A 26,007-nucleotide genomic window follows, 5' to 3' on the forward strand; every position below is an offset into this window, starting at 1 on the left:
AAATATTGCAGAGATTAGAAAAACGATTAAAATTTAAAAAAAAAAACTTGTTTAGAACCAATATTTTATGCCATAACAGTTAATTGGAATACAATAATATTCAATTTATATTCATAATAAATGTGTACTTTGTAATTATAAATTCAATTTTTGTATTTTGCACAATAGTGATGCCTATGTGATGATAGGTAAATTTAAATGTTTTGATTGATTACAATTTTTCACCTCTTCCTTAAAATGAATCAAGACAAAGTTAAGTAAAACCAATTAATGTGGCGATATCATCGTGAAAGGGGACGCATTTTTAAATAGCTATTCAGACTTTCTTTAATTATATTCTTAATAAGTTTCCTTATGATTTTATCAATGCTGATTTTTGTGATCTCAGCAAAGCATTTGACAAAATAGCGAAATAGATATATTCTTGAAGAAAAGCAAACTTTTAAAAATAAAAAATAAGAATAGCTGTGTGCCAGGTTATGCTGTGAGTAGTTTTGGCTCAAAATTTCCTCAATTGTTTTTAAAAATATGAGAATTTTTTATGATGAAGTATATGTGTTTGTTTCACTTAATTTTGTCTTTGTCCATTTTGGAGTAGACATGCTTTATATTTTAATATAAGTAATCAGGAGCCTCATAGCCATAATCAATTGGTTGTGCAGATCTACGTCCCCTAAAATATATAAATAAATGTACATGTATATTCTAGATAAATAAAATCATTTCCATAATATTTCATAAGGTAAAAAATTAGTCGTGATAGATCTTTCCCTCTCTACTCATTTAGTATTTTAACCTTTTAGAGACTAAAGAAATAACTTAACATATTTATCATTTGTATGCAGAGATCAAAGGGATAAGACAATGGCCTATGAATAAATGTATATCCCCAATGATGATAAACAAAATTACTCCTACTGTAGATTACAATGTGTGGTTGAAACGTCTGGGCACTGAACTCAATGAACCAACCAATCTAAACTTCCATAAAATCCCCAAAGTTGTTAAGCCAACAAATAACAAAACGTTATTGAAATACTTTTGGGACTATGTAATAAGCAGACCATTGTCCTCTTCCTTCCTGATTAGTATCTTTTAAAAAAATAATAAAATTACTCACCTATGATAATTATATCTATAGCCGCGGTTATTATTTCTATTGCCACGCAGAAGGTTGTTGGTTGCATCTGCCGCCTTTTTACCCAGAAGACCGCCTGCGACGACGGCACCAGCCAGACCTCCAACACCAAGTGCTGTAGCTACTCCAGCGTCGAGGCCACCAATTGCAGGGATGCCAAAAAATGTATTCTACAAAAAAAATCAATGAAAACAACGCGTCAGACCATTTAAGAATTACATAAAAGTATATATACTCTACTGTCGAAAAAAAACTTTCAAGGTATACTATAAAACTAAGAAATCTAACTTGTAACCATTATATAATGTCTACTAGTTTTAGTGTCAAAAAGAAAAAAGTACAATCACCATCTATTTATTTTAAGGGGGGGGGGGATGAACACATCCCCAAAATAGTTATAAACCTTCCCGGGAACTATGAAAAGCTACCCTGTTAAGGAGAACCCGATCGGTTGATCGGTTAGCGAGATTCTTCGGTACAGGCAAACATCCTGTTACTTTATTATAAGGATATTAAAATGTAACCTGTGGTTTTGGAGCCCCAAAACTGACAGCTAGAAGCATACTTGTCAGCATGATTACCGCAGAAACACGCATTTTTAACTTTTTTCTTTTTTTGTCTGTAAAAATTTAATAATTCAATATGGATAAAAACTGCCGTCGAATAGTGTATAATATCCTTTACAATTAATATGATTGGGATCGGATATTTTAAAATTAAAGTAAAGACCAAAACAAACCGTTAGTCGACCTGTCAGACGGTCAGCTATTGTCTATGTGTTGAAATTTTAAATTAAGAAAGATTGCAATATTCATAAGTAGCAAACCTTACACAAATAAACCAATTACTTGAATGACTAATGAAACAAACAGAAGAACGGACAGAGTGAGTTACATAGTAGATACATATTGGTCGCGAGAATCTTCACAAAAAAGTAAATCTATCTTTAACAGTAGCCGAGAAAGGTGTATTTTTTTCATTTCAAATCCAGTGTTTCATATCCACAACAATGAAATAGACGTCTGGTCATAAAGAAAATTGCATCTATACAATAATTTAAAGCATCTATCTGAAAATGCAGATGAGAAAAGTATAAAAAGATATGATGGACATATAGAATTATTGATAATCTTTGCTACTAAAGACAACTTATAGTAAGAAACCACAAATCAAAACTGAAACCCTACCAAACATACATAATTGAAAAGACGCAATGCCTATAAAAAAGTATTACATAATCAACCAACCAAAACAATTAAAATATTTTTGTTATTTTCTAGAAATTACATTAATGAGAGATTAAAGTAGGTGACTCTAAACTTAAGCGAGTTTTATTCATTTGTGAAAATAATAAGTGTTTACAATGCCTATTAAAAAAATCTAGTTCCTTTATTAAAATGCGAAATGTCAAATGATAATTTTTTTGTAAGAATAATGCAATTTTAGCATTAACTTGTCCTCGACATAGAACTATCTATACTTCTATAAGTTCTAATAATATAAAGATAATTTTATATGTTTCTTTGTGATTAATGGTTATTTATCGCATCGTATTATAGGCAGCTTTCCGTTGATGATTGTACATTTCTATATTCGTAGAAAACTGGATATAATACGATGCTAGACATAGTTTTTTCGTATGGATGAGAACCGGTTCTTATCCACCGGATTCTAATGAATACGAGAATAGTTATTTCTCGTATCGTATTATAAACGGCTTTCCGCGGATATAGAATGTACAATTATAAGATTAAAACTATTTTTTTTAGCCCCGAGGTGCCGGAGGCACCGGCTAAAAAAACTGGTATTAATCTTATGATTGTACATTTCTATATTCGTAGAAAACTGGATATAATACGATGCTAGACATAGTTTTTTCGTATTCATGAGAACCGGTTCCTATCCACCGGATTCAAATGAATACGAGAAAATATATTAAATATTATTTGTATATAATCAAACGCGATTTTTGGCTGATTTTTCAAAAGATCTTTAATTTCCAACTTAAGTGAAAATAATTATAAAGTGCTCCTAATTGTTTGAGAGATTTCTTGGAACTGAGAGGCACCCACAAATTAAAGGTTTTTTTATACGCTTCACAGTCATATATCAAGTACAATTAGATGAAACAAGATCAATTGTATCCTTAAATAGCGCAGCAATATGAAGATACAAGATATTTTACATATTTTCTATAAAGATGTATGTCTACTATATTTCACAGTTTTTAGTTTTATATTAAAATTTTTATGGGGATGGCGAGACACTTTTACCCCTATTCCCTTGGATGTTCCTGTTATACCTGTCATATCGATTTTATACTTTGTATGGTGATTCCTGAAACAGTTAGGTAGGGTTGAGAAAGTGTAGCAACTTTATAATTGTTACCAGAAAGTAACTACATCCATTTTAAACATGCTAATTTTTAACATGTTTGACAACAACATTGACAATCTGGCTGAAAAGGCCCAGAGAGCAGCTGACTTTGGTAACATGAAAACAGTATACAACATAACCAAGCAATTAAGTGGCAAATATAGCAAAAAGAGTGGTGAAACTATCAAGGCTAAAGATGGTAAATTACTCACTACAGAAAAAGAAATTGCTGAAAGGTGGAAATCACATTTTGAAGAAGTGTTGAACAGACCTGAACCAGAAATTACTGCTGAACCAGAACCAGGACATGAAATAGACATAGATATAAGACCACCAACTATTCAAGAAGTTAAAGCTGCTATACATAGCCTAAAGAATGACAAAGCACCAGGACCTGACTTGATAACTGCCGAAATGCTTAAGGCAGACATAGATCTTTCTGCTAGGACTCTAACTGATCTTTTTGATAAAATTTGGAGGCAAGAAAAGATACCAACGGACTGGTCTAAAGGTATAATCATAAAACTACCTAAGAAGGGAGATTTGAACAATTGTGATAATTGGAGAGGAATTATGCTGCTTTCTATCCCAAGCAAGGTCCTATGTAAAGTTATTTTAAACAGAATTGATGAGAAAATTGACAATAAACTGAGAGAAGAACAAGCTGGATTCCGTGCTGGAAGGGGCTGTGTTGACCAAATTTTCACCCTTAGGACAGTTATTGAACAATGTGTTGAATTTAACAAGCCACTTCACGTAAATTTTGTTGATTTCTCTAAGGCCTTTGACTCCATACACAGACAAACACTCTGGAAAATACTAAGAAGTTATGGTATACCAGGAAAGATGATAATTATGATAACTAAATTTTATGACAACTTCCAAGCCTGTGTTTCAGTTGGAAACAATAAGACATCTGATTTCTTTAAAATAAGCACTGGAGTTAGACAGGGATGCATTTTATCACCTATTCTTTTTATATAGGTCATTGACTGGGTGATGAAGAAAACCACAGAGGACAAAAAACGTGGTCTCCAGCTGGGCATACTAGGACACCTAGAAGACCTGGACTTTGCTGATGACCTGGCACTGATTTCAGAAACAATTAAACATCTACAAGCTAAGACAGATAGACTAGTCAAATATGCAGGACAAGTCGGGCTCTTTGTTAATGTCAAGAAGACTGAAATTATGAATATACCTACAAACCCTGATCAAACTATAACAATAAATGGTGAACAATTGAAACAAAGCAACAAATTCACCTATCTGGGGAGTGTTATCAGCAGTGAAAATGGCTCAAAAGCTGATATTAAAACCAGGATTGATAAGGCTAGGGTTGCTTTCAACAGTCTACACAACGTTTGGAATTCAAAGAAACTTGCTCTGAAAACAAAAATCAGACTTTACAACAGTAATGTGAAATCAGTTCTTCTCTATGGAGCGGAATGCTGGAGAACTGTGACAACTGAAACAAATCAACTTAATGCATTTCACAATAGCTGCCTAAGAAGAATTTGCAAAATATTCTGGCCAAACAAAATATCAAACCTTGAGCTGTATGCTAAGACCAAGTGCAATAGTATTGAAGCAGAAGTGAAATATAAAAGACTAAGGTGGCTAGGACATGTGCTCAGAATGGAACAAAATAGGTTTCCAAAAAAGTGCTTAAAATGGAACCCTACCACTGGTAAACGTAATCGGGGACAACCAAAAATGACCTGGAGGCGGAGCACTGAAAAGGACCTCTTTAATTTGAAATTAACATGGGGAGAAGCTGAGAAACTTGCCAAAGACAGCAGAAATTCATGGAGGAACAAGGTGTCCGTATTCTCTGGCCTTCACAGTCAAAAAGAGAGATGCGTCTGATGATGATGATTGACAACAACTTTTGTATAATATTTTCATCCTGTTCATCTAATCTTAGATCAATGACACCTAGGACAACAAGGTACAATATATTAAGCGAAGCATCTCTATCCTGTATTTTTCAAAAGGTTTATATAAATTTTTTATACATACTGATTTCAAAGCTTCGCTTATATGGATGTTATCATCTTTGTTAAATTACGAATAAGTTGGTTTAAGTAACAATTTCTCTACTTTTAAGAAGACTTGACATTTTGATAAATTTCTGGTTTTACACTTTGTGATATAAATAGTTTCTTTGGACATCCTTGTTCGGTTGTGGTTTTTCTAGTTTTAAAGAAATTAATTTGGTGCTACAAAAAAGACATTTTATTAGAGAATAGCAAAGAAATACCCAATAGACATTCAACCAGGGATCTAAAAGGATAAGACAATGGAAAATAAATTAATGTACAGTCCCAATAACCATACACAAAATTTCCCCTTCCTTAGATTACAATATGTGGTTGAAACGTTTGGCCACTCTGCTTAACAAACGAACCCATCAAATTTCAATTAAAGTGCCCAAAGTTGTTAAGCTAACAAATAAGAAAGCTTTATTTTAAAACTTCTATTAGACGAAATTGTTATTTTGAATCCCCCAATCAAGATTCATTAATTCTGCTCAGTAATTACAGAAGATCAATTATTTTTTAGTAATAAAAAATACTGCACAATCATCTTTTCAACATCAAGCTCGTTTCTTTAACAAATAAAAGTAACGCGTACTATAATTATGGCTTATCCGTCAGTCCATATGTCCATAATTTAATTTCATTTACTAACGAATTGTTTGTTCAATATTGTCCGCGAAAACAGGGACGTCCAAGATGGGGGGGGGGGGAGATAAAAGATTGATTGAAGGGTTGTTCAAACTCCCCCCCCCCCCTCCCCTCCCACCACTAAATAAATGCTTTGATGACATTCTTCTTACTGTTCCTCTTTGTCATGAGTCTGACATAAGAGCAGTAGATACCATTCTTAAAGTCCATGGGGGGGGGGGGGGCACATAGACCCCGTATAATCCGGTTGTTTTTAAAAGCGAAGCTTTTCTATAATTAGGGTCGGTCCGTCCGTACGTCCGTCCGTCACGGATAGCTTTTTTCGTTAATTTAGACATGTTAGAATTGTCCTATCGATTTCAAATTTTGCATGGTGATTTCTTTAGTAGTTAGGTACGATTTAGAAAGCGTAGCAACTCTATAATCATTATTAAAATGTCCGTACGTCCATTTTAAACATGTTGATTTTTTTTACTTTTTTAAATAGCTTTTTTCGTTAATTTAGGCATGTTAGAATTGTCCTATAAATTTCAAATTTTGCATGGTGATTCCTGTAATAGTTAGGTACGAGTTAGAGAGTGTAGCAACTCTATAATCATTACCAGAATGTCCGTACGTCTATTTTAAACATGTTGATTTTTTTTTACATTTTTATCAACAAATCTGTATGTGACCTAATTATCCGATTGGTCTGATTTTTGGTATACTGATTCCTGGGACAACAAAGTACAATATTATAAGCGAAGCAACTCTATAACCAAGTCCTAAAAAAGTAAGTATGTCCATAATCATTATCCTGTATCAAGCAGTTTTTCAACAAATTTACTTACAATTTTGCTTTGACTCTTATACATTCGCATTCTGATTATTCAGTTCTGACATTATACAAGTGTTAATGTCCGTTTGTCCTACCGTTTCAGAGCTTCGCTTTTATGGATGTTGTCATCCTTGTTTTTATACATTTACAAACACCTTTGAAATCTAACAATTTATAAATAATTTCATTAATTTTCCTAATACAGCTATGGGAAGCTATTATCTATCAATTTTTCGCTTTCTAGGATGTTTCTAAATCTATCATCAAATTTTTCATTTATGAAGCTAATTTGTAGTCATCAAAAATCCCTAGATAAGACGAAAAAATCAGTGAGCATGAAAAAAATTAAACCAATTGAGTGATTTATAACCGGATAACAAGAAATTTGGAATTATCCTCATTTTGTTTATCAAAGAACAAACCACCCCTTTCTCAACAAAACATTAATACAATTACAAGTACTTACTTTATATATTTTCTTTTTTACCACTAGCGACCACGTCCCTAGAGGCTGATGGAGCGCAAAGACGAACCTGCAGTTTTAATTTTAGTTTTTCAAAATTTTTATGAGGTTGGTGATAACATTCCCTGGACATATGACAAGCATCACTGTAAAGGAGAACAATATCGGATACACCCACACAAACACACAGTCATCATTTTACTTTTATAAAAGTTTACCTTATTATAATGGAAGTACGGATGGAATTTGGACATAAGTAAGTAAGGGGAAAAAAGAGAGTGGGAGTATTCAACTTTCAGATTAAGATTGTTATTTACTACCGCGTAAAAGAACTTCTTTTAATTTATGAAAATTGTACAAAAAATGATCACTTTACATGGTACACCTGTCTTGAAATGGATCAAGACAAAATTGAAAGAACCAACTTGGAGCAACCCAGCATATTGAAAGGAAGGAGCCATATACTTGAGTATCCGATTCTGATAAATTGTGTCAGGAAAGGAAGAAATATTTAGCTTTTTATTACAATAAACCATATTTTTTTTAGCCCCGAGGTGCACCGTGCCGAAGGCACCGGCTAAAAAAACTGGTTTTAATCTTATGATTGTACATTTCTATATTCGTAGAAAGCTGGATATAATACGATGCTAGACATAGTTTTTTCGTATGGATGAGAACCGGTTCCTATCCACCGGATTCGAATGAGAATAGTTATTTCTCGTATCGTATTATAAACGGTTTTCCGCGGATATAGAATGTACAATTATAAGATTAAAACTAGTTTTTTTAGCCCCGTGGTGCCGAAGGCACCAGCTAAAAAAACTAGTTTTAATCTTATGATTGTACATTTCTATATTCGTAGAAAACTGGATATAATACGAAACTAGACATAGTTTTTTCGTATTCATGAGAACCGGTTCCTATCCACCGGATTCAAATGAATACGAGAAAAGATTTTATTGCATTTTTGCTACTAATATATTTGATCTTAAAACAATTTTTTTTCTTCAAATCTGTGCACTAATAAAAATAGCTTTTTATCGTAAATAGTACATTCATGTATAATTTAAACTACATGGTGTAAGGTGCTTTTTGTGTATAATAATTATAAATCCATATAAAAACTTTGTGAATTTAAATATATTTTTTGTCATGCGTGCATTAATTACAAATTCTTCTTTCCATCTTTGTTTAGTCTTGACAACAAATCTTTCTGGAACTTGGGATCGTCCTGTAAATTATTTAAATAAATTAACAATTTAAGTTAACACTTTTGCAACAACAAAAAAATTATGCAATTTTTTAGTTTGGACACTGATATTTTGTACTACCCAATCAAGTATAGTATCAAGAGTTTTAAGCCAACGAATGAGAGATCGTGCTTACAAATCTTTTGGGGTCAAATATGATTTACAGTAAAATGTGTCTTTCTTTACAAAAAGCCCTATTTCAAATTATATAAATTTAAGAACTAATCATTTAAATACTTGTAACTTAACCGAATACTAGCTACTTTTAAAGTGTTGAAAATGAAATACCCAAGACCCAAAAAACAAAACATAATTATTAAAACTGTCCAGAAACTATATAGAGATTTCTTGAATAATAAAAATGAATTACTCAACTTTTTCAAGTTAGATCTTTTTAAAAAATTCTACTTCCTTTTTTTACAATAATAAAAATATACCTGGTTTTTCTCAAAATAATCGAATGACAAATCCTCCAGAAACAGGACAAAGTTGTATTCTGCCAGGTTGGAATGGACAAAGGAAATCATTTGCCAATCAGAGAAGCTGTAATAAACAGATAATTAAAATTGTTTCTTTTAACAATTTTCAGGGAAGTTTAACAAGGACGGTTAATGGGGTGTAATTGAAGAATAATGACCCCCCCCCATTGAAATAAAAAAAAAATTTTGACCCTCCCCCTAACAAAAAAATAACCTCAATATTTTATATCCAGTCACCCACCCCCTTTTTCAAAAAAAGCTCTGATTAAAAGACCTTCGTGTTTACTTTTTGTACCCTTGGGTAAACCATTTTTGTTGAACACAGTAATAGTGTCTGACTGATTATGACGTAACAAAAAAAAATTAGCCAATGAGAGGCCGCTATTGACCAATAGTAAAATTTATAGTGGCCTCTCATTGGCTAATTTTTTTTGTTACGTCATAATCAGTCAGACACTATTACTGTGTTCATTTTTGTTCATATTCTAAAGTAATATTATTAATGTTCGCAAAGATAACATTTAGTGAAACCCTACAAACAAAGTATAGGAAGCAAAGCTTTTCAGAAAATGCGTTGTCTTTGAGAAGCTTTTTATGGTGCCTATAAAAGTTACGTCATACTTGCCTATCGTACCATTTGTTCAATTAAAATGTATACTGGCCTGCCATTGGCCTATCATTGGTTTGTATTATTTGAGATAAATTTTTATAGGCACCATAAAGAGCTTCTGTATTTAAAAGTTTACATTATGGTTCTTTAAACCTGATATTTGAGTAGATGTGTCGAATGATATGGTCGGTGCTTTCCTTGATATCTGTCTCTAAATTAAAGAAACTTTTAATCCGCCTCTGAAGGCCATGACCGGCGGTTTCTCTCAAAATGGCTAGTCGAGCACAAAAACATTCCCCTCCTCTTTTTTTAAAAAAAATAAGTGAGGAATATTTTTTGTTCCAATTACTACTATAGGCTTGTTATTTTAGGTTGTATAAGGATAGCCCCGCATGGTTAGGATTATGTAATGCATAAATAAAAAAAAATAACAAAAAAGGGGGAGAATTTAAAGGCAAAGTGAGGCAAGTTTATCTCCATAAAAAAGCAAAGAAAGGAGGTTATACATAGTTCTATTTTAAATATAATTGATTAAATTCTAGAACTTTATAGAAAGGTTCGAAGATGAAAACATCATATACTTAATATTAAATAGGATAGACTTAAAAGGATCGGTAAACTGTATTGTATAGTAGAAACTGAGCAACATACCTCCCCAATATCTAGAAGCAATATTTCCTCTGAAGATTGGATTCACAATGATAGCAAGTCTGAAGATAGTTCAATCACATACGAAAGAAATGAGCTAATGGATTTTAAAAGGCTTTAGTATCATGATACAATTCCTAGTAAGTCTCGAAAAAATGTTGCATACTTATTGGAAGCTGGAATTATCTATTTTTTTTTCATTCATTAATTTAAAATGTCGAGAAGGTAGTTTTTCATGTTATTTTTAAGGAAAACACCAAAAAATGTAAATCAGAAGAATATTTATTGTTTAAATGCTGTGAAAAATTCTTTGTTAAAATTGAAGATTATGGCATTGTTCTTTTTAAGATAAAAAAAAACGTGTAAATGTGGTTGCATTTAGGGGTCAAAGCTAGATCGGGTTACATCTTTGTAACTCCATTATTCAACTTTGTTGAAAGCATGATTCTTAAATGGGTGGCGTGATTGAATACCTAAAGACGCAGTGGGCAGTCGAGTAAATCATTACAAACAACAGCCAGAAGTACAGGAAAGTGTAGAACTTCTAAATAAACGGATAAATTGTCAGTTAGGTCAAGAGGATTGCCACTTTCCGTTGCGTCTACTTTAACAAGGATGACAGCATCCATAAGTAACGAAGCACTGATAATTAAAAACACTTGAGATTGAGAGGAATCCGAGAAAACTACATTTCTCCTAAGCCAAACAGACGGACAGACCAAAAAAAAGGTTGTAGAGTAGCTTTTATTAAACTGATTTTCCAACTTTGCTTCAAAGCATATAAAGTTGGTTAGATGATTAACTTAAATACAGTATTTAAATTGCTTGGTAGTTTAAAAACTTCACACAATTAATGTATTCTTATTAAGCTTTGCCTAAATGCCACTAAAGTTACCTGGTGAACAACATTGTTTGGTAGAACACAAACAGACTGCACTGATTTGATTCCTCCCCCAGAGCCATACTGAGTGTAAGTACAACTAAACATGGACAATTATGTTGTAGTTTAGACTTACTGGACTGATTTAATTCCTCCCCCAGAGCCGTACTGAGTGTAAGTACAACTAAACAAGGACAATTATGTTGTAGTTTGGACTTACTGGACTGATTTAATACCTCCCCCAGAGCCATACTGGGTGTAAGTACAACTAAACATTGACAATTATGTTGTTGTTTGGACTTACTGGACTGATTTAATTCCTCCCCCAGAGCCATACTGGGTGTAAGTACAACTAAACATTGACAATTATGTTGTTGTTTGGACTTACTGGACTGATTTAATACCTCCCCCAGAGCCATACTGGGTGTAAGTACAACTAAACATTGACAATTATGTTGTTGTTTGGACTTACTGGACTGATTTAATTCCTCCCCCAGAGCCATACTGGGTGTAAGTACAACTAAACATTGACAATTATGTTGTAGTTTGGACTTACTGAACTGATTTAATTCCTCCCCCAGAGCCATACTGGGTGTAAGTACAACTAAACATTGACAATTATGTTTTAGTTTGGACTTACTGAACTAATTTAATTCCTCCCCCAGAGCCGTACTGAGTGTAAGTACAACTAAACATTGACAATTATGTTTTAGTTTTGACTTACTGGACTGATTTAATTCCTCCCCCAGAGCCATACTGGGTGTAAGTACAACTAAACATGGACAATTATGTTGTTGTTTGGACTGACTGGACTGATTTAATTCCTCCCCCAGAGCCAAACTTGGTGTAAGTACAACTAAACAAGGACAATTATGTTGTAGTTTGGACTTAATTCCTCCCCCAGAGCCATAATGAGTGTAAGTACAACAGAACAAGGACAATTATTTTTTTAAGTAGTGAAGCAAAAACACAATTTTAGATGGACAAACTAAGTTATAGAGCAGTTACACAGTTGCCATAAAAAAAAGAGAGAGAAGAATGACTTATTGAAAATCACGAAACGTGTATTTTGTTTATAGTTGTATAATATATGTTCATAGGTAATAAAATTAGCATTCTATCTTAAATAGGTGCCGAGAAAATCACTTCCCTGTTGCGGACTGAAATACAGACAGACAAAGTTAATTAGACAAAGATAATTAGAGGGTATCTTCGCTTTTGACAAATTTGACAACTTACCCAGAAATGATAGGTAGTGACCACTCTAATCTGTCGGTTCTATTGCTTTCAACCTTAAAAATATAGATAAACCTAATAACATTTTTGTCAACTTAGCTGTAGACAGAAACAATCACATATTTTCTTACATAAAGTAAACTTTTCCTAAAATCATTTTAATCTACAGAAGTAGTCATTTTTGTTTATTATAATTTGGGTTTACATTAATTATTCTTCTCAATAATCCTATCAATGAATTTTGAATTTGAATTTAAATTTATGTAAATTTTATCCTTGATTTAAGATCTCTGCATTTTTGTATAGGTTAGCTACAAAGTACCCCTTCTCTGTTTAGCACCAACCTTTAAAAAAACAAAAAACAACAACAATTTTTACCTGTACAAGATCAAATGGCAGAGAAGCTCCATTTTTAGTGTAAGAACCGCCAAGAAACATATCGGTCAGAAAAAACTAAACAAGGATACTTTTTCATGAATAGTCAGCATTTCCCCTGATGTGTCAAGCACCCCCCTTACCCAACCACCTATCCATTATTTATTTTTGTTGTTTTTTTTTCGTCAAGGAAGGGTATTCCACGTGAAATAGTGAGACTGTTGCATTATGCAGCTAAAGGTGGATAGACTCAATTTCTATGGTTGCAGCTGATTGTAACTTTGTTCAAGGGTAGCTGAAATTGGCCGCGGTTGGGAAGGGTGGCCTAGGTTAGGTTAAGTAAAGGATAGGTGAGTTACGTAGGGATAAATCCTCAAGGATAGAGCACACAGCAATGGCCTGAGCTATGGATTTTCTTTACCTGAACGAACGCAATGGCAGCAGACAGAAACTCCAAGAAGTAGAATTTGAAAACATAAAGACGATTCTCCCCAAATGTGTTCAAAATTATTCTTAAATAAGGAACATCTTGAATTATTTTAGGTATGTATAAATTTTAAAATTAATACATTAAGGGCTACAACTCATATCAAAGATAAGTTTCACTAAATGAAATATGGAGTGGAGCTGGAGGTAGTGTAAATCAATGACATTTAATGACCCCACGCTGAACTTAGTACATATTCAATGTTTATTATGAAATAGAATAAAAATATTTTCTAGCATGGGTTTAAAGCCGATTAATATCCGCTGGATAAGAACCGGTTCTCAGCCATACTGAAGAATCAAGCAAACATCGTATTACAGACAATTTTCTCAAATAATATAAAATATAAATTAGTAATAGTTTTGGTAGACCAGGCCTTCGGCCCCTCTGGGCGAAAAAAACTGGCTTTAACCTTATAATATGTTATTCTAATATTCACAAAAAAAGCTGTCTATAAAACGACGTGATAAATAACTATTCCAGTATGGATTCGAAGCCGAATAATATCCGCAGGATTAGAACCAGTTCTCAGCCATACTGAAAAATCAAGCATAGCATCGTATTAAAGACAATTTTCCTCGAATAATAAAAAACATAAATTAGTAATAGTTTTGGTAGACCAGGAATTCGGCCTATCGGGGCAAAAAATTAGCTTTAACTTATAATATGTTACTCCAACATTCGCGGAAAGCTGTCTATAATATGACGCGATAAATAACAGTTCTCAGCTATACTGAAAAATCAAGCATAGCATTAAAGACAATTATCTACCTGGACAAATTTCTTGTTCGTTTGCATCCAGATGAAGGTATTAGAGAGAAGAAACCAGAAAAATTTTCATTCTAACAAAGAAAACAATCATCAGTAGCTAAGTAACTCTAAATGTAAGTGACTGTATCTGTTCTTCTGTTTGTCTGTGTGTTCTAAATTCTCTTCATTGTCTTTCTCCTTCTCTATTTTTTTTATTTCTTTTCCGCATTCTCTCTCTATCTCTCAAGGCATGCCAAAGAGTATTGCAACAAGAAAAGAAATTGTATGATTCTATTTCTTTCAATGCAATGATATGTAGTAACCAGTTGCGTGCACAGGGTTTGTCAGGGGGGTGAATACATTGAAAACTTCTGTATGCAAAAATGTTCTATTAGTCCTTAAAATATTGCTTTATATTCTGAAACCTTCCTTTTATAATGTTCAATCATTATGCTTTAAAAAACTCACAACGTAGATACTTCTGGCGTTCTGTTGGTCCGCATCAATATAATATTTAGGTTCAGTGGCCAGGGTTCCTTTCAAGGGTGTTCAATCGTAATATTTGATGGATATACAGACATTTTTAAATTAATGAATACCTTTGCTGTAAAAAGAAAACACTTTATTTCCTAAATTACTATGTCATCATTAAAATAATTATGAGCTGCTATATGTGTTTTATGTATATATGCACTTTGTTACTTAATGGATTTATCGATTATAAATATGCACTATGATAATATATAGTTATATGGAGTTCTGCTTGCAAAATGAGGGAAAGATTAGTGGGTTTTCAAAAGATAATAGTTATTTCTTGCATCGTATTATAAACGGCTTTCCGCGGATATAGATTGTATAATTATGAGATTAAAACTAGTTTTTTAGCCCCGGGGTGCCGAAGGCACCGGCTAAAAAAACTGGCTTTAATCTTATTATTGTACATTTCTATATTCGTAGAAAGCTGGATATAATACGATGCTAGACATAGTTTTTTTTTTGTATGGATGAGAACTGGTTCCTATCCACCGGATTCAAATGAATACGATAAACCACTTTTTTCCTCACCCCTCTAGGCAATTATGACATATTTTAGACATGGTTGAACACCATTCCTATCATCCTCTCCATCATGCCACCCTCCCATCCCATCCACAGGTAGTGAGGCAGGTAGAACAGGGCAGCCTTTGTGAAATTAAAGGTTTTGAAACTTTAATAGTGCTTTGTATCACAATCAATAATGTTAAATATTAGGTTGTGTTTTCAATACAAACCAATTAAATTATTTCCCCTTTTCCCTCTCAGTTTTGACGTCAGACTTTTTAAATAATACTTTTATTAGTATTGCATTTGATTATGCAGCATATAAAGATCTTAGTTTTTTTAATGAAAGGTTTGATTACAACAACATTTTACCGTGAACTACAGTCATAGAGTAAATAGTAGATCCAGATTTTTTTTACCTGAAGCAAACAAACAACAGAGACCCACTGATAATAATAATGTTTCCTGTCACACTCGTCTCCTTCACAATTCTGCTTTATATTCCTTAATTATTACATAGAGTAACTGCGTTTCTAGTTCTTATGGATGCTGTCAAAAGGTTCCATTGATTGAATTGTTTTCACAAAACCTGGAAGATTAAACTTGAAACCTAGAATTATCTGGGACACCAATATTCTGTACTGTTTAGTACTTTTAGAACTTTCCAAAAGTAAAATAATATTCTTGCTCAGTAACTTTTGACCCGCAGGAATTGTCAAAAGACAGTTATATCTAATTTCATACCTGTGAGAACCCGCATTTATATCCACATACCAATCAAGAGTTGAAGTTCCATGGATGTAACAGTAGGTATCAAGAAAATCTTAAAATAAAAAGTAAAATAGTTACCAGTTATTCAGGATCCAGGATACCTTTCTAAAATCACACCATAGGCGTCCAAGGGGGGAGGGGGTAATGGGGCGATTACCCCCCCAAAAAATTTTTTTTCATTTCCCCCCCCCCCCTTCATAATTTACACCTACCCTGGGGGTGCCGTAGGCACCCTTAACCATTTAGGAGGGGGTATTTACCCCCCCCAAACAATTTTGGGGGGGTAAATACCCTTCCAAAATAAAAAATCTCTAATAAAAAAAATTTTTGCGCGCTTTGCGCGCATTTTTATACTATATATTTCATAAAATTTAAATTACCCCCCCCAAAAATTTTACCCCGGGGGTAAATTTTGGGGGGGGGAAACTAAATTTACCCCTGCCAACAGATTTCAGGGGGGGTAATTACCCCCCCCCCCCAAGCAAATTTTACCCCCGGGGTAAAAATTTGGGGGGGGGGAAATTTGCACCCCCAATCCCCCCCCCAAAAAAAGAACACCCCCCCCAATTTTTTAAAATTTTATTTCAAAGAAAAAACAAGTAAGGGGGATGGGAAAACCCAAACCACACCTTAGGGCGAAGCCCCAACAAAAAAATTTTTATTAACCCCCCCCCCCCCAAAAAAAAAGAATTATTAAACTAATTTTTTTGAGCCATTTTGTAGTTGTTAAAAATTGACGTTTCTCTGTAACAAAAAATTGTCGGACATATAGGTATTAAATAAATATTACGTAGTAAAAGCTGTCGCACTTATAGGTAATAAATATTACGCAGATTATAACACACACAAAAAAAAATATGGGTTAGGTTTGAACTTCCCATCACATTTTGGGCCGAAGCCCCTAGCGGCTAGGGGCGAAACCGCTAATATAATATAAATAATATAGTTTAATTAACCTCATGGTGGGGCTCCTTGTGTGCCTCTGCTGGTAATACAGTCAATATAATAATAAAAAATATAGTTTATATTTACTTCCAGGTGGCGCTCCTTGCGTCCCTTTGCTGGTAATACAGTCAATAGGATCTCCTGCATAGGTGCTCACTGTTATAATCATACTGTACCCAACTACAATAGTTATTTATCGCATCGTATAATGAACAGTTTTCCGCGGATATAAAATGTACAGTTATAACTAAGATTAAAACCCGAGATGCCGAAGGGCATTAATCTTATGATAAAGTATTTTTTTTATTCGTTGAAAACTGGACATAATACGATGCTATGCATATATTTTCAGTATGGTTCTAATCCAGCGGATATTAATCGGTTTCGAAGCGTTGCTGAAATATTAATTACACTTAAAAACTAAATTAAATTTAGAAAACTGTTATAATGAAGGTACAAACCAGAGCTCGGCAGCCGCGACTAAGCTTTGAATTAAGAACCCGTTTTGGATGATTGCAATATTTGGACTTCCAGCTGATTTTTAAAATTGTAAATGGGTGATTTAACTGTGGCTTACATGCAGCTGATGCGCGACTGTCGAGCCCTGTAACAAACTGCTTAAAATATATATCCTTTAATTATTAAATATTTTTAAATAAGGACTTGCCGAAAATTGTGACACTAGCCATGTAGTGCAGCCTGTTTCAGACAAAATCATTTTTTTCAATCTATTTGTGATTTTAAATATAAAGTACAGAAATATTGTAAAACTTGATTTGCAAAAGTCATAAAACTATAGCTTTGCTATGTACTGTACGACAAATATGAAGAGCGTAGAGAAAAGACAGGCATTCATTTTTGGAAGCTTTTTAGATCGCCTATAAAAGTGATGTACTGGCCAACCATTTGTCAATTAAAATGTCCTGGCATTGCTAATTAAGTCTGTTAATTTACCTATCATTTGTCATTTGTATTGTATAACGCTATTTTAATAGGCATTAGAGCTTTATTTTTGCGTAAAAAACTGATTCCTAAGCATAAAGTTATCTGTCTTCACTGCATCACCAGTCAGAAGATCAGCTGCCTTACTAGAAATAGAAAGGTAAAATTGATATATACAATGTAAATTTAATTTTAATATTATTATTCAAAAAAATTTTGAAAATCATTTACAGAACGAGGTGAAATTTTATTTTGACACCACAAAAAAAATTGAAAATCAGACCAAAAACACCAAAGATTTGGTTAAATTTGTGAAAAATAAAAAAACCTGCTAAATATAAACATGAAATAGATTATTACTAAAATGAACTTTATATATTACAAAATTTAATCAACGTTAAAATTCACCCTACCTTATTAAATCATACATTTTAAAATCTGAAATTTTATATTTACTTTAAAAAGAACATTCAAATACATTAGTAACGCAACTATAAAAGGAACAAAGCGCAACAAAGGTAAAACAATCTTGAATCTATGATTAAACCAGATCTAAAAAAATCATAATAAATTGTGCTAAAACCTTTAGATGGGCAATACGTCAATCATAAAGTATCACTATTATAATCATCTTGACGAAAATTTAATGCTAAATATAATATAAGTGATAACATAATTTTATACTTTACTAATTTATATTTTTGATTGTATATGAATTTTAAAAGTTGCTTCCTGTCCTTATCAAATATATTTTGATAGAATTAGATTGCAGTGTACGAACTTTAAACGAGAAAGAGGGGACAAACGGCTGTTAATTAGAATAGTCCCCAAAGTTTTATAATATCTTTTCTTATTCGTTGAGTTGTCAAATTTGGGGACATCTGTTAATTTTGATTGGTTGGTTTATTAAGTTTTAAACGTTTTAACCACTAATTATACACTACAGAAAGGTTATTTTTGTGTATAATTATTGGGATGTACATCAATTTATCGGTCATTGTCTTATCCCTTTAGATCCCTGACTAACTTAAGGATCATTAGAGGAACACAAAGAGAGGTTTGTTTTACACTTTTAATGGCTCCTAGCCGCATAATATCCGTAAATTATTGAACTGGTATTAGAAAGCCAACATGTAATCTGGAATAGCAAAGACTTACTACTGCACATAGAACACGGGGCAAAAGAAAACTTTTTTTCCCTGCTTGTTCCCTTTGAATTATTTGATTTACTTTACCTATTTCATTTTGTCCTTGTTATGTCGATTTAAATAATTTTTAGATAACCTCCAGCCGTCTAGTAGCTGGCAGCTTTTAAAGTTTTCAGAAAAATCGATTTAGTGAAAAAATGTCTTTTGGAGCAAACTATATAAATATCGTCTTATTATGAATACAGATTTTAATAGTAAACAAAATGATTATTTCATGTTTAATTATTTTGGTTTGGGAAATTGTGTAAATAAGAACAATTTTTACCTCTTTGAGAGTGCAGCAATTTCATACCTTATTATTATTCATTTAACAGTTAGGTGCGATTTAGCAACTCTATAATCGTTACCAGAAAATCTGTAGTCCATTCAAAATATGCTGATTTTTAAACTTTTTTGTCAACATTTTTTTTATATTACATAATTATCCTATTCATCTGATTTTTGGAATAATGATTCCTAGGACAACAAAGTACAATATTATTAGCGAGGCTTCTCTAAAACCAAGTCTCAAAATAAAAGAACGTTCTTTCACTCTCCGTTGTACAATTTCGTTTACACTAAGAAATTAATGTTCTGTTTATTAAGTACTTTTGTAGATGTTATCATCATTGTTTTACTAACTTTGATTGTTTTAGCACTAATTGTTATTCTTTTCTTTTTAAAATTTCAAAACATAATCATAAGATAATAAAAGATTTAAGAAACAAAAGCTTATAATTTTATAAAAAAAAATTTAAAAAGAGATAATTGTAAATAGATTTTACGTGTCAGTTGATTTAAATAGTGACGTGGAGATAAAAATAAATTTTCAATTAGACATCTTCTCCAGAATTTATCAGCAACATAAATAAAATGAACATGAAAAATTATGTCCTTAAATAGCGCAGATATTTTTAAAAATAGAATCTTAATATTTAACTGTAATTTAATAGAAATTCAAGAGGATATTTATTTCAGTTCTGGAGTCAAAGTCCTTTTTTTTCCGGGGGGGGGGGGGAGATAAATATTCTTTTCTCCGGGGATAAAACTAACATGTGAGCAGAAAATATTATCATTTATAGTTATTTTTTAGATTTTATTCTGGAAGGGTTGGGGGGGGGGGGAGCAGTATAATAAATAGTATCAAAAGATATATGGGTAGATTTTTTGGTGGTGTAAAAAATCATGGTTATTATAACACCTTTTTAGGTGGTATTACCCAAAAGAATGGCTTTGAGTTGCACTTGCCGCACAACAAGCATTTCAGTTGCCAGATAAGGAAGGCATAAAAAGAGAGGTCGGCCGGTATTTTTCTCTATCTATGATATACAGAATTTTATAAATCTTAGACTTGCACACCATGATTAAAGAGTAGGTGCACTATCTAAAATCTTTTTAAAAACATTTAATTATTAGAATACAAAATTCATTTTCATTTAATTTAACAAGTACTGTCACCCATTTAATTAAGGGGTGACAATTTTAATACAATTTAATGTGAAAAAAACATGCATTTTAAATTAAGTTATTTTTTGTTAGTTTTATTCTGTTTAGTTTCATCCATAATTGACATATGCAAGAATGACAAATTTAGGGTTTGTTTTTGCATAGCCCATATTATACATACATATAAGGATTTCTAGAGTTTAAAAATATTCTTACAATGTTTTATTCACTAAAATATACAAAACTAAAGCATTTTTAAAATTAAATACTAATTTGACTTTAATCACCAGTATCTTATAACCTACTTACCCTTTTTCTAACCTGTCAATTACCTTGTACTAAGGGCGAGGTTGCTGTCCATGTCACTATAACGTCAGTTCTAACAATCTGAGATAACTTAGATGAGAAATGTCCCTGTTTCCCCCATTATACTGAGTAACATGCAACAGACAACCAACCCGTTGATTGAACAGATTTTGTCTTGAAGTGTTAACTTTACAGAATATTGAATTGCACATGTTTAAAGACTGAGGCATCAAGATACATTTACTATTGGTGTTAATAGGCGGAGTTTTGCTGAGATTCGAACCTATCACCTTCTTGGCATAGAGGGGATATGCGCTACTTGATATGCCAAAAGTAATGAGTAGCTAGCAAATTCGGCATAAGGACATACTATAGATATAGAGTAGCAGGGTTATCTTAACAAGGTCCATTTAAACTGAAAGAGAAACTGTTTTTTAAATTTTCTAATATAGTTTTCTAACTCTTGAAAGTATTAAATCCGATTAAGTTTTGTGAGCAGTTTTAACTTTAAACAAGAATGGAAAGAATATCTTTTTAGAATTTAATTTTTTATAATCACAACTACTTTATAATTAGAAGTTTAGATCTACTGTTGATAAATCTCCCTTTTAATTAAATTTCTACTCTTTTATTTTATAAACTCTTCCTTCCCAGGGATCTAAAGGGATAAGACTATGGCTGTTTTGCCCACGTTATAGAACTCGAGATCTTTAGACGAGAACAACCCGCGGAATTTGATTTAACTGCTACTCGCTGTTCGATAAATAAACAACCAGACTGATTTCAAATTTCTTTACTGAAAGTGATGAAAACCATGGAACTAAAACAAAATAAAACACATTAAATCAAGATATAACATATAAGGGTACCAGAATCAGATAAAGCAAAAATCATATCTTAATAACTCGGCCGAACATAAAATGGTACTAATAATAAATGCACAGGTTAAATGCTTAAGTTTTTCATAAACAAGTATTAATAATTGCCGTTTTAATCGTAATCGATCAAAATTTTGCCCTATACACAACACGCATGAATAATCGTCACCTGGGTATATTTATAGCAAGCAGAACAGGCTTACAGTAGGGTTCTTTCGCGTTCAAGTGCACTTTCAAAGGCACAACACAACCAAAACGCACATTCTCCAATGGAACAAAATAAGAAAACGCTATTATAAGACTTTTGGTAATAAATAGCCCAATGTCCCCTCTCTCTCTGCTTCTTTCAACTCTCAAAATACACACTTATGTACATAACCAGATGTCCTGAATTTTAGTTTCCGAAAGTGTACTTAGCATCCGCGTCCTATCTCAATATTTGCTACTAGCTAAAAAAGCTTCAAACTTCCCCAAAAAATCTAAATTTAAAAAATTAAAATTTTGAATGTATAATGTATAAATCGTTTTTACATTATATCGCTTTTCCTTTTGAACGGAGTAGCTGAACATTAAGAGATATAAGTTTTCCGGAATTGTAATATAGGGAGTAGATTAGAAATCTGCATCAAATTTTAAGGATTTTTTTTTATAAAATTCGTTTTTTGTATAATTCTTTATCTAAAAGCGGAAATACAAATTAAGTTAATTAATTTTGGCATCTGTGATTGGTGGATTTAAAAAATCTGCGCTCTGATTGGATGTCGTACATCATTCAACCAATTAGAGCGCAGGTAGTTTAAAATCCACCTATCTTATTGGTCAAAATTAATTAACTTAAAATGTATTTTCGCTTTTAGATAAAGAATTTTACAAAAAACGAATTTTTTAAAATATCCTTAAAATTTGATGCAGATTTCAAATCTACTCCCTACATTAAAATTCCGGAAAACTTATATCTCTTACTGAACATAGCGTTTGCAATAATTGGGTTATCTGCTGTACATATTTGGAAATTATTGAAGAAATAGGCAATCCATTTTCAGCTCATCCATAACCAGTATCATTATCCCGGGAGAAAAGGAGGGGACAATGAATCGAATATTCAATATTTTAGGGTCTAAAACCTTGGGTACCAGCTTAAAGTGTTCGTGAAGGATTTAGGCTGATTTTGGGGACTTGGGGTACAGGCGCACAATTGCCGCTGATTTTGTTATAAATCTAGCAGACAAAAATAAAAACAATAAACAAATAACACAAATTCTAGCAGACAAAAAAGTTATTTTGTATAAAATTATTTCGGCGGATTCTTGGATATATTTTAAGAAAATGTCTTTTCATGTCTAGAAACTCTACTGTGATATTTGTGTAAAAAACAATGTAAGAACCCTTCGTGTTTTCTTAAATTTTAGTGGAATTTTGAGAAGGGATGAAGACGTTTTAAGAGTGATTTTTCTAGTGATTAATTATAGAATGTTAACTTCATTGTGATGTACTGATAAGCTGATTTATAAGTAGATCCTTTTTTTCCTAAAACTTTTTCTTAATTTGAGTTTTCTAATTTAGATAACTATTATCACTTTATGATTTTCTTGAAATTTTCTGGAAAAATCGGGTTTTCATGACCTTTCTGCGAAAACTCTTAAATTGAATTAATTGCCCATTGTCCCCTCCCTTTCTCCCTGATCATTATACCATTCCCTTTACTGTTCCTCCAATCGCTGCAACAGCTAAACAGTCCTCAACCTTCCTATTTGCTGCATTATTCGAAAAAAATCATAAAACCTGTGATAAATCATTTGATTGTCAGCTTTGTTTAGCAGCAACACTTACTAGATTTGATTACCTTTTTATATCTCCCCCAAATATTATATTAGATTTATTTTGCTTCTTGGCTATGCCTTATTCCTGATTCATAAATTATTTTAAATATAAAAATTTATTTCCATACTGTATAAAAATAATGGCTCGTTTTTACTACGCTTTCAATGCAAATAATTTTTCTTGTTAGAATTTAAACTTTTTCCAGTTAATTGTATCAAGATATCAATAATATTTAAAATATTAGTATTAAGAAATTTCCATGGTATAGAACACCTTAATTTATGTACACTAGTGTACAAATCATAATAAACAAAATTTCCACTTCTCAAATAGATTAAGATTAATGAAAAAGTTTGGACACTGCCATTTTGAAAAAAAAACAAATATAATCCCCCCAAATTTTTAAGCCAACAATAAGAGAACGTGTTATTAAAACCTTGGGTACCAGTATAATTTAAAGACAAATACCCTTACCTCCCTGTTTGTCACCCGCCTACCACATAATTATTTTCTATAAAAAAAATATATATTTTTTTTTTTTGGGGGGGGGGTTGCTTCGCTTATGATATTGTACTTTGTTGTCCCAGGAATCAGTATACCAAAAATCAGATCAATCGGATAATTTCATCACATAAAAATTGTTGTTAAAAAAATAAAAAAGATTAACTTGTTTAAAGTAACGTACGGACATTCTGGTAGTGATTATAGAGTTGCTGTGCTCTCTAAATCGTACCTAAATACTACACTAATCACTCTGCAAAATTTGAAATCGATAGGACAATTCTAACTTGCCTAAATTAACGAAAAAAGCTATCTGTCCCGGACGGACCGACCCTAATTATAGAAAAGCTTCGCTTTTAAAAATAACTCTGACATTTTGATGACCCTGTATATATAGTGCAACTGTCACCAAACATAAATAGAATTAGCAATTTTATTTCAACATGTCAATAGATATTATATTATTAAAAGAAATAAAACTAACAAAGAAAAAAATATGATAATAATAAATATATTATTGATTTATATTATATCTATCTAACCCGCGAACGTGGCTCAACACGTAGTGCATCGGAGAGGTGATAGGTTCGTATCTCAGCCTGACACAGCGTCATAATTAAAGACGTTGAAAATGGTTCCTACTGAGGCTGTGTCAGGTGCGCGACACAAATAGTTAGAGTAGGGGGAATGTATTGGCCCATTAACAGGCGCGACTCACTACAATACACAGTTATGACTGCTCAGACAAAGGTCGTGCAACCAAAGGGTTGTTTGTCTGTTGGTTGTTCCTTAACCTAAGATCCACTAGTGGAGTATTACAACCTATTACAAGCGGTAAATGCCCTTAGGTTCTCTAGATGATCATTTGAATTTGAAGGAGAATCCCGCCCCAATTAGATAACAATAATAAGGTATCTATCTATCTATCTGAAGAATGAATGTCAGTGGTCTGATGTAAATATTCTATGTAAGTAGGGAAAGTTTTCTATTATTTGATTGGGTTCTATTTCTACTAGACATGAATGAAAATCTGGATAAGATAGAGTAGATTACTTAGAACAGACAATGACAATTCTATTTTTTTTTGGATTAAGAAATTCTTACCATAACACAGTAATTGTCATTTTTGCCAGGGCTCGGCAGCCGTGCGTCAGCAACATGTAAGCATCAGGGAAATCAACCTTTTACAATTTTTAAAAATCAGCTGGTAGTCTAGACCGGACACAAATATGGCAATCACTCTTTTCACAAAAAATTCAAAGCACCTAAACAGTATAAATATGAAGGTTTGTCGCAGCTGCCGAGCTGCTGCCAATTCCTGATTTTTGCTTCCTTCTCCCCTCTGACCTTTGTGTTTAGGTCATATTTTACTTAACAACTTCTAAACGGCCGTAGTTTTTAAAATTTTATTAGTTACATTGACATTTTTTTTTGGAAAGGTAGAGTTAAGATTTAGAATAATTAAAGTGTCCGTTGTGGGCGGCGATATTCGCAAAAACTGACATAAAAGTCATTTAGTCATGTAAGATTTGATTTTGAATTTTAACGTTTCTAAGTAAGTTCACTGTTCAAAGTTTCCTGAATACTGAGTATATTTTTTTTCTGTACCCAGAAATTTTTGCTAGTATATCCTGTAGCCGCCCATCATTGTGATATTAGGGTTATCTAAATTCTCAGGTGTATGGAGTTATTGCACTTAAAAAGTCACTTAATTACAGACTTTATCTTACCAGAGATCTAAAGGGATAAGATAATGTTCGATGAATTGATGTAAATTCCCAATAATGATATACAAAATTACCCCGTCTGTAGATTACAATTAGTGGTTGAAACGTTTGGACACTCAACTAAATGAACCAACAAATCAAAATTTAATAAAAGTTTCCAAGGTTGTTTAATGAATATGAAAACGTTGATTTAAGACTTTTGGGACTAGTGTAATAAACAGCCAATTGTCCCCTCCCTCCCTC

At 32.5% G+C, this 26,007-nt stretch overlaps 2 protein-coding genes across 3 annotated transcripts; both read right to left on the bottom strand.

Annotated features, from left to right (window-relative positions):
* Positions 1 to 526: 526 nt before the first annotated feature.
* LOC145322216 (uncharacterized) lies at positions 527 to 2,570 on the bottom strand. The gene is made up of 3 exons (XM_080164072.1): positions 1,663 to 2,570; positions 1,121 to 1,308; positions 527 to 673 (listed from the first exon to the last, which is right to left on the bottom strand). The coding sequence occupies exons 1-3, from the start codon at positions 1,732 to 1,734 to the stop codon at positions 613 to 615; spliced, it is 321 nt and encodes a 106-aa protein (XP_080020198.1). The 5' UTR covers positions 1,735 to 2,570; the 3' UTR covers positions 527 to 612.
* A 5,879-nt stretch (positions 2,571 to 8,449) lies between these two features.
* On the bottom strand, positions 8,450 to 18,349 carry LOC145323319 (innexin inx2-like). Of its 2 annotated transcripts, XM_080165749.1 has the most exons (19): positions 18,312 to 18,349; positions 17,987 to 18,044; positions 17,624 to 17,654; positions 17,044 to 17,136; positions 15,985 to 16,063; positions 15,660 to 15,744; positions 15,309 to 15,381; positions 14,668 to 14,732; positions 14,221 to 14,291; positions 13,384 to 13,474; positions 12,966 to 13,040; positions 12,591 to 12,643; positions 11,756 to 11,787; positions 11,367 to 11,419; positions 10,945 to 11,015; positions 10,475 to 10,533; positions 9,977 to 10,034; positions 9,172 to 9,277; positions 8,450 to 8,715 (listed from the first exon to the last, which is right to left on the bottom strand). In XM_080165749.1, the coding sequence occupies exons 1-19, from the start codon at positions 18,326 to 18,328 to the stop codon at positions 8,650 to 8,652; spliced, it is 1,236 nt and encodes a 411-aa protein (XP_080021875.1). In that variant the 5' UTR covers positions 18,329 to 18,349; the 3' UTR covers positions 8,450 to 8,649. The 2 variants fall into 2 exon arrangements, with proteins under 2 accessions (XP_080021875.1, XP_080021873.1); XM_080165747.1 differs by lacking the exon at positions 11,756 to 11,787 and having other exon boundaries at positions 11,367 to 11,451.
* Positions 18,350 to 26,007: the final 7,658 nt, after the last annotated feature.

Source organism: Acartia tonsa, chromosome 6, assembly GCF_053477335.1.
Source record: "Acartia tonsa isolate MP-2025a chromosome 6, ASM5347733v1, whole genome shotgun sequence".
Classification (NCBI taxonomy): Eukaryota; Metazoa; Arthropoda; class Copepoda; order Calanoida; family Acartiidae; genus Acartia; species Acartia tonsa.

What these genes read in the sequence shown, in the direction of transcription:
- LOC145322216 (XM_080164072.1), bottom strand. Translation starts at nt 1,734, where the DNA reads ATGCGTGTTTCTGCGGTAATCATGCTGACAAGTATGCTTCTAGCTGTC. An exon ending in TTGGGGCTCCAAAACCACAG is followed by an intron (nt 1,309 to 1,662) that starts GTTACATTTTAA and finishes TTTTTTTTGTAG; the next exon opens with AATACATTTTTTGGCATCCC. An exon ending in TATAGATATAATTATCATAG is followed by an intron (nt 674 to 1,120) that starts GTGAGTAATTTT and finishes TATATATTTTAG; the next exon opens with GGGACGTAGATCTGCACAAC.
- LOC145323319 (XM_080165747.1), bottom strand. An exon ending in CACATCTACTCAAATATCAG is followed by an intron (nt 9,278 to 9,976) that starts GTTTAAAGAACC and finishes TGTTTATTACAG; the next exon opens with CTTCTCTGATTGGCAAATGA. An exon ending in ATTATTTTGAGAAAAACCAG is followed by an intron (nt 8,716 to 9,171) that starts GTATATTTTTAT and finishes AATAATTTACAG; the next exon opens with GACGATCCCAAGTTCCAGAA.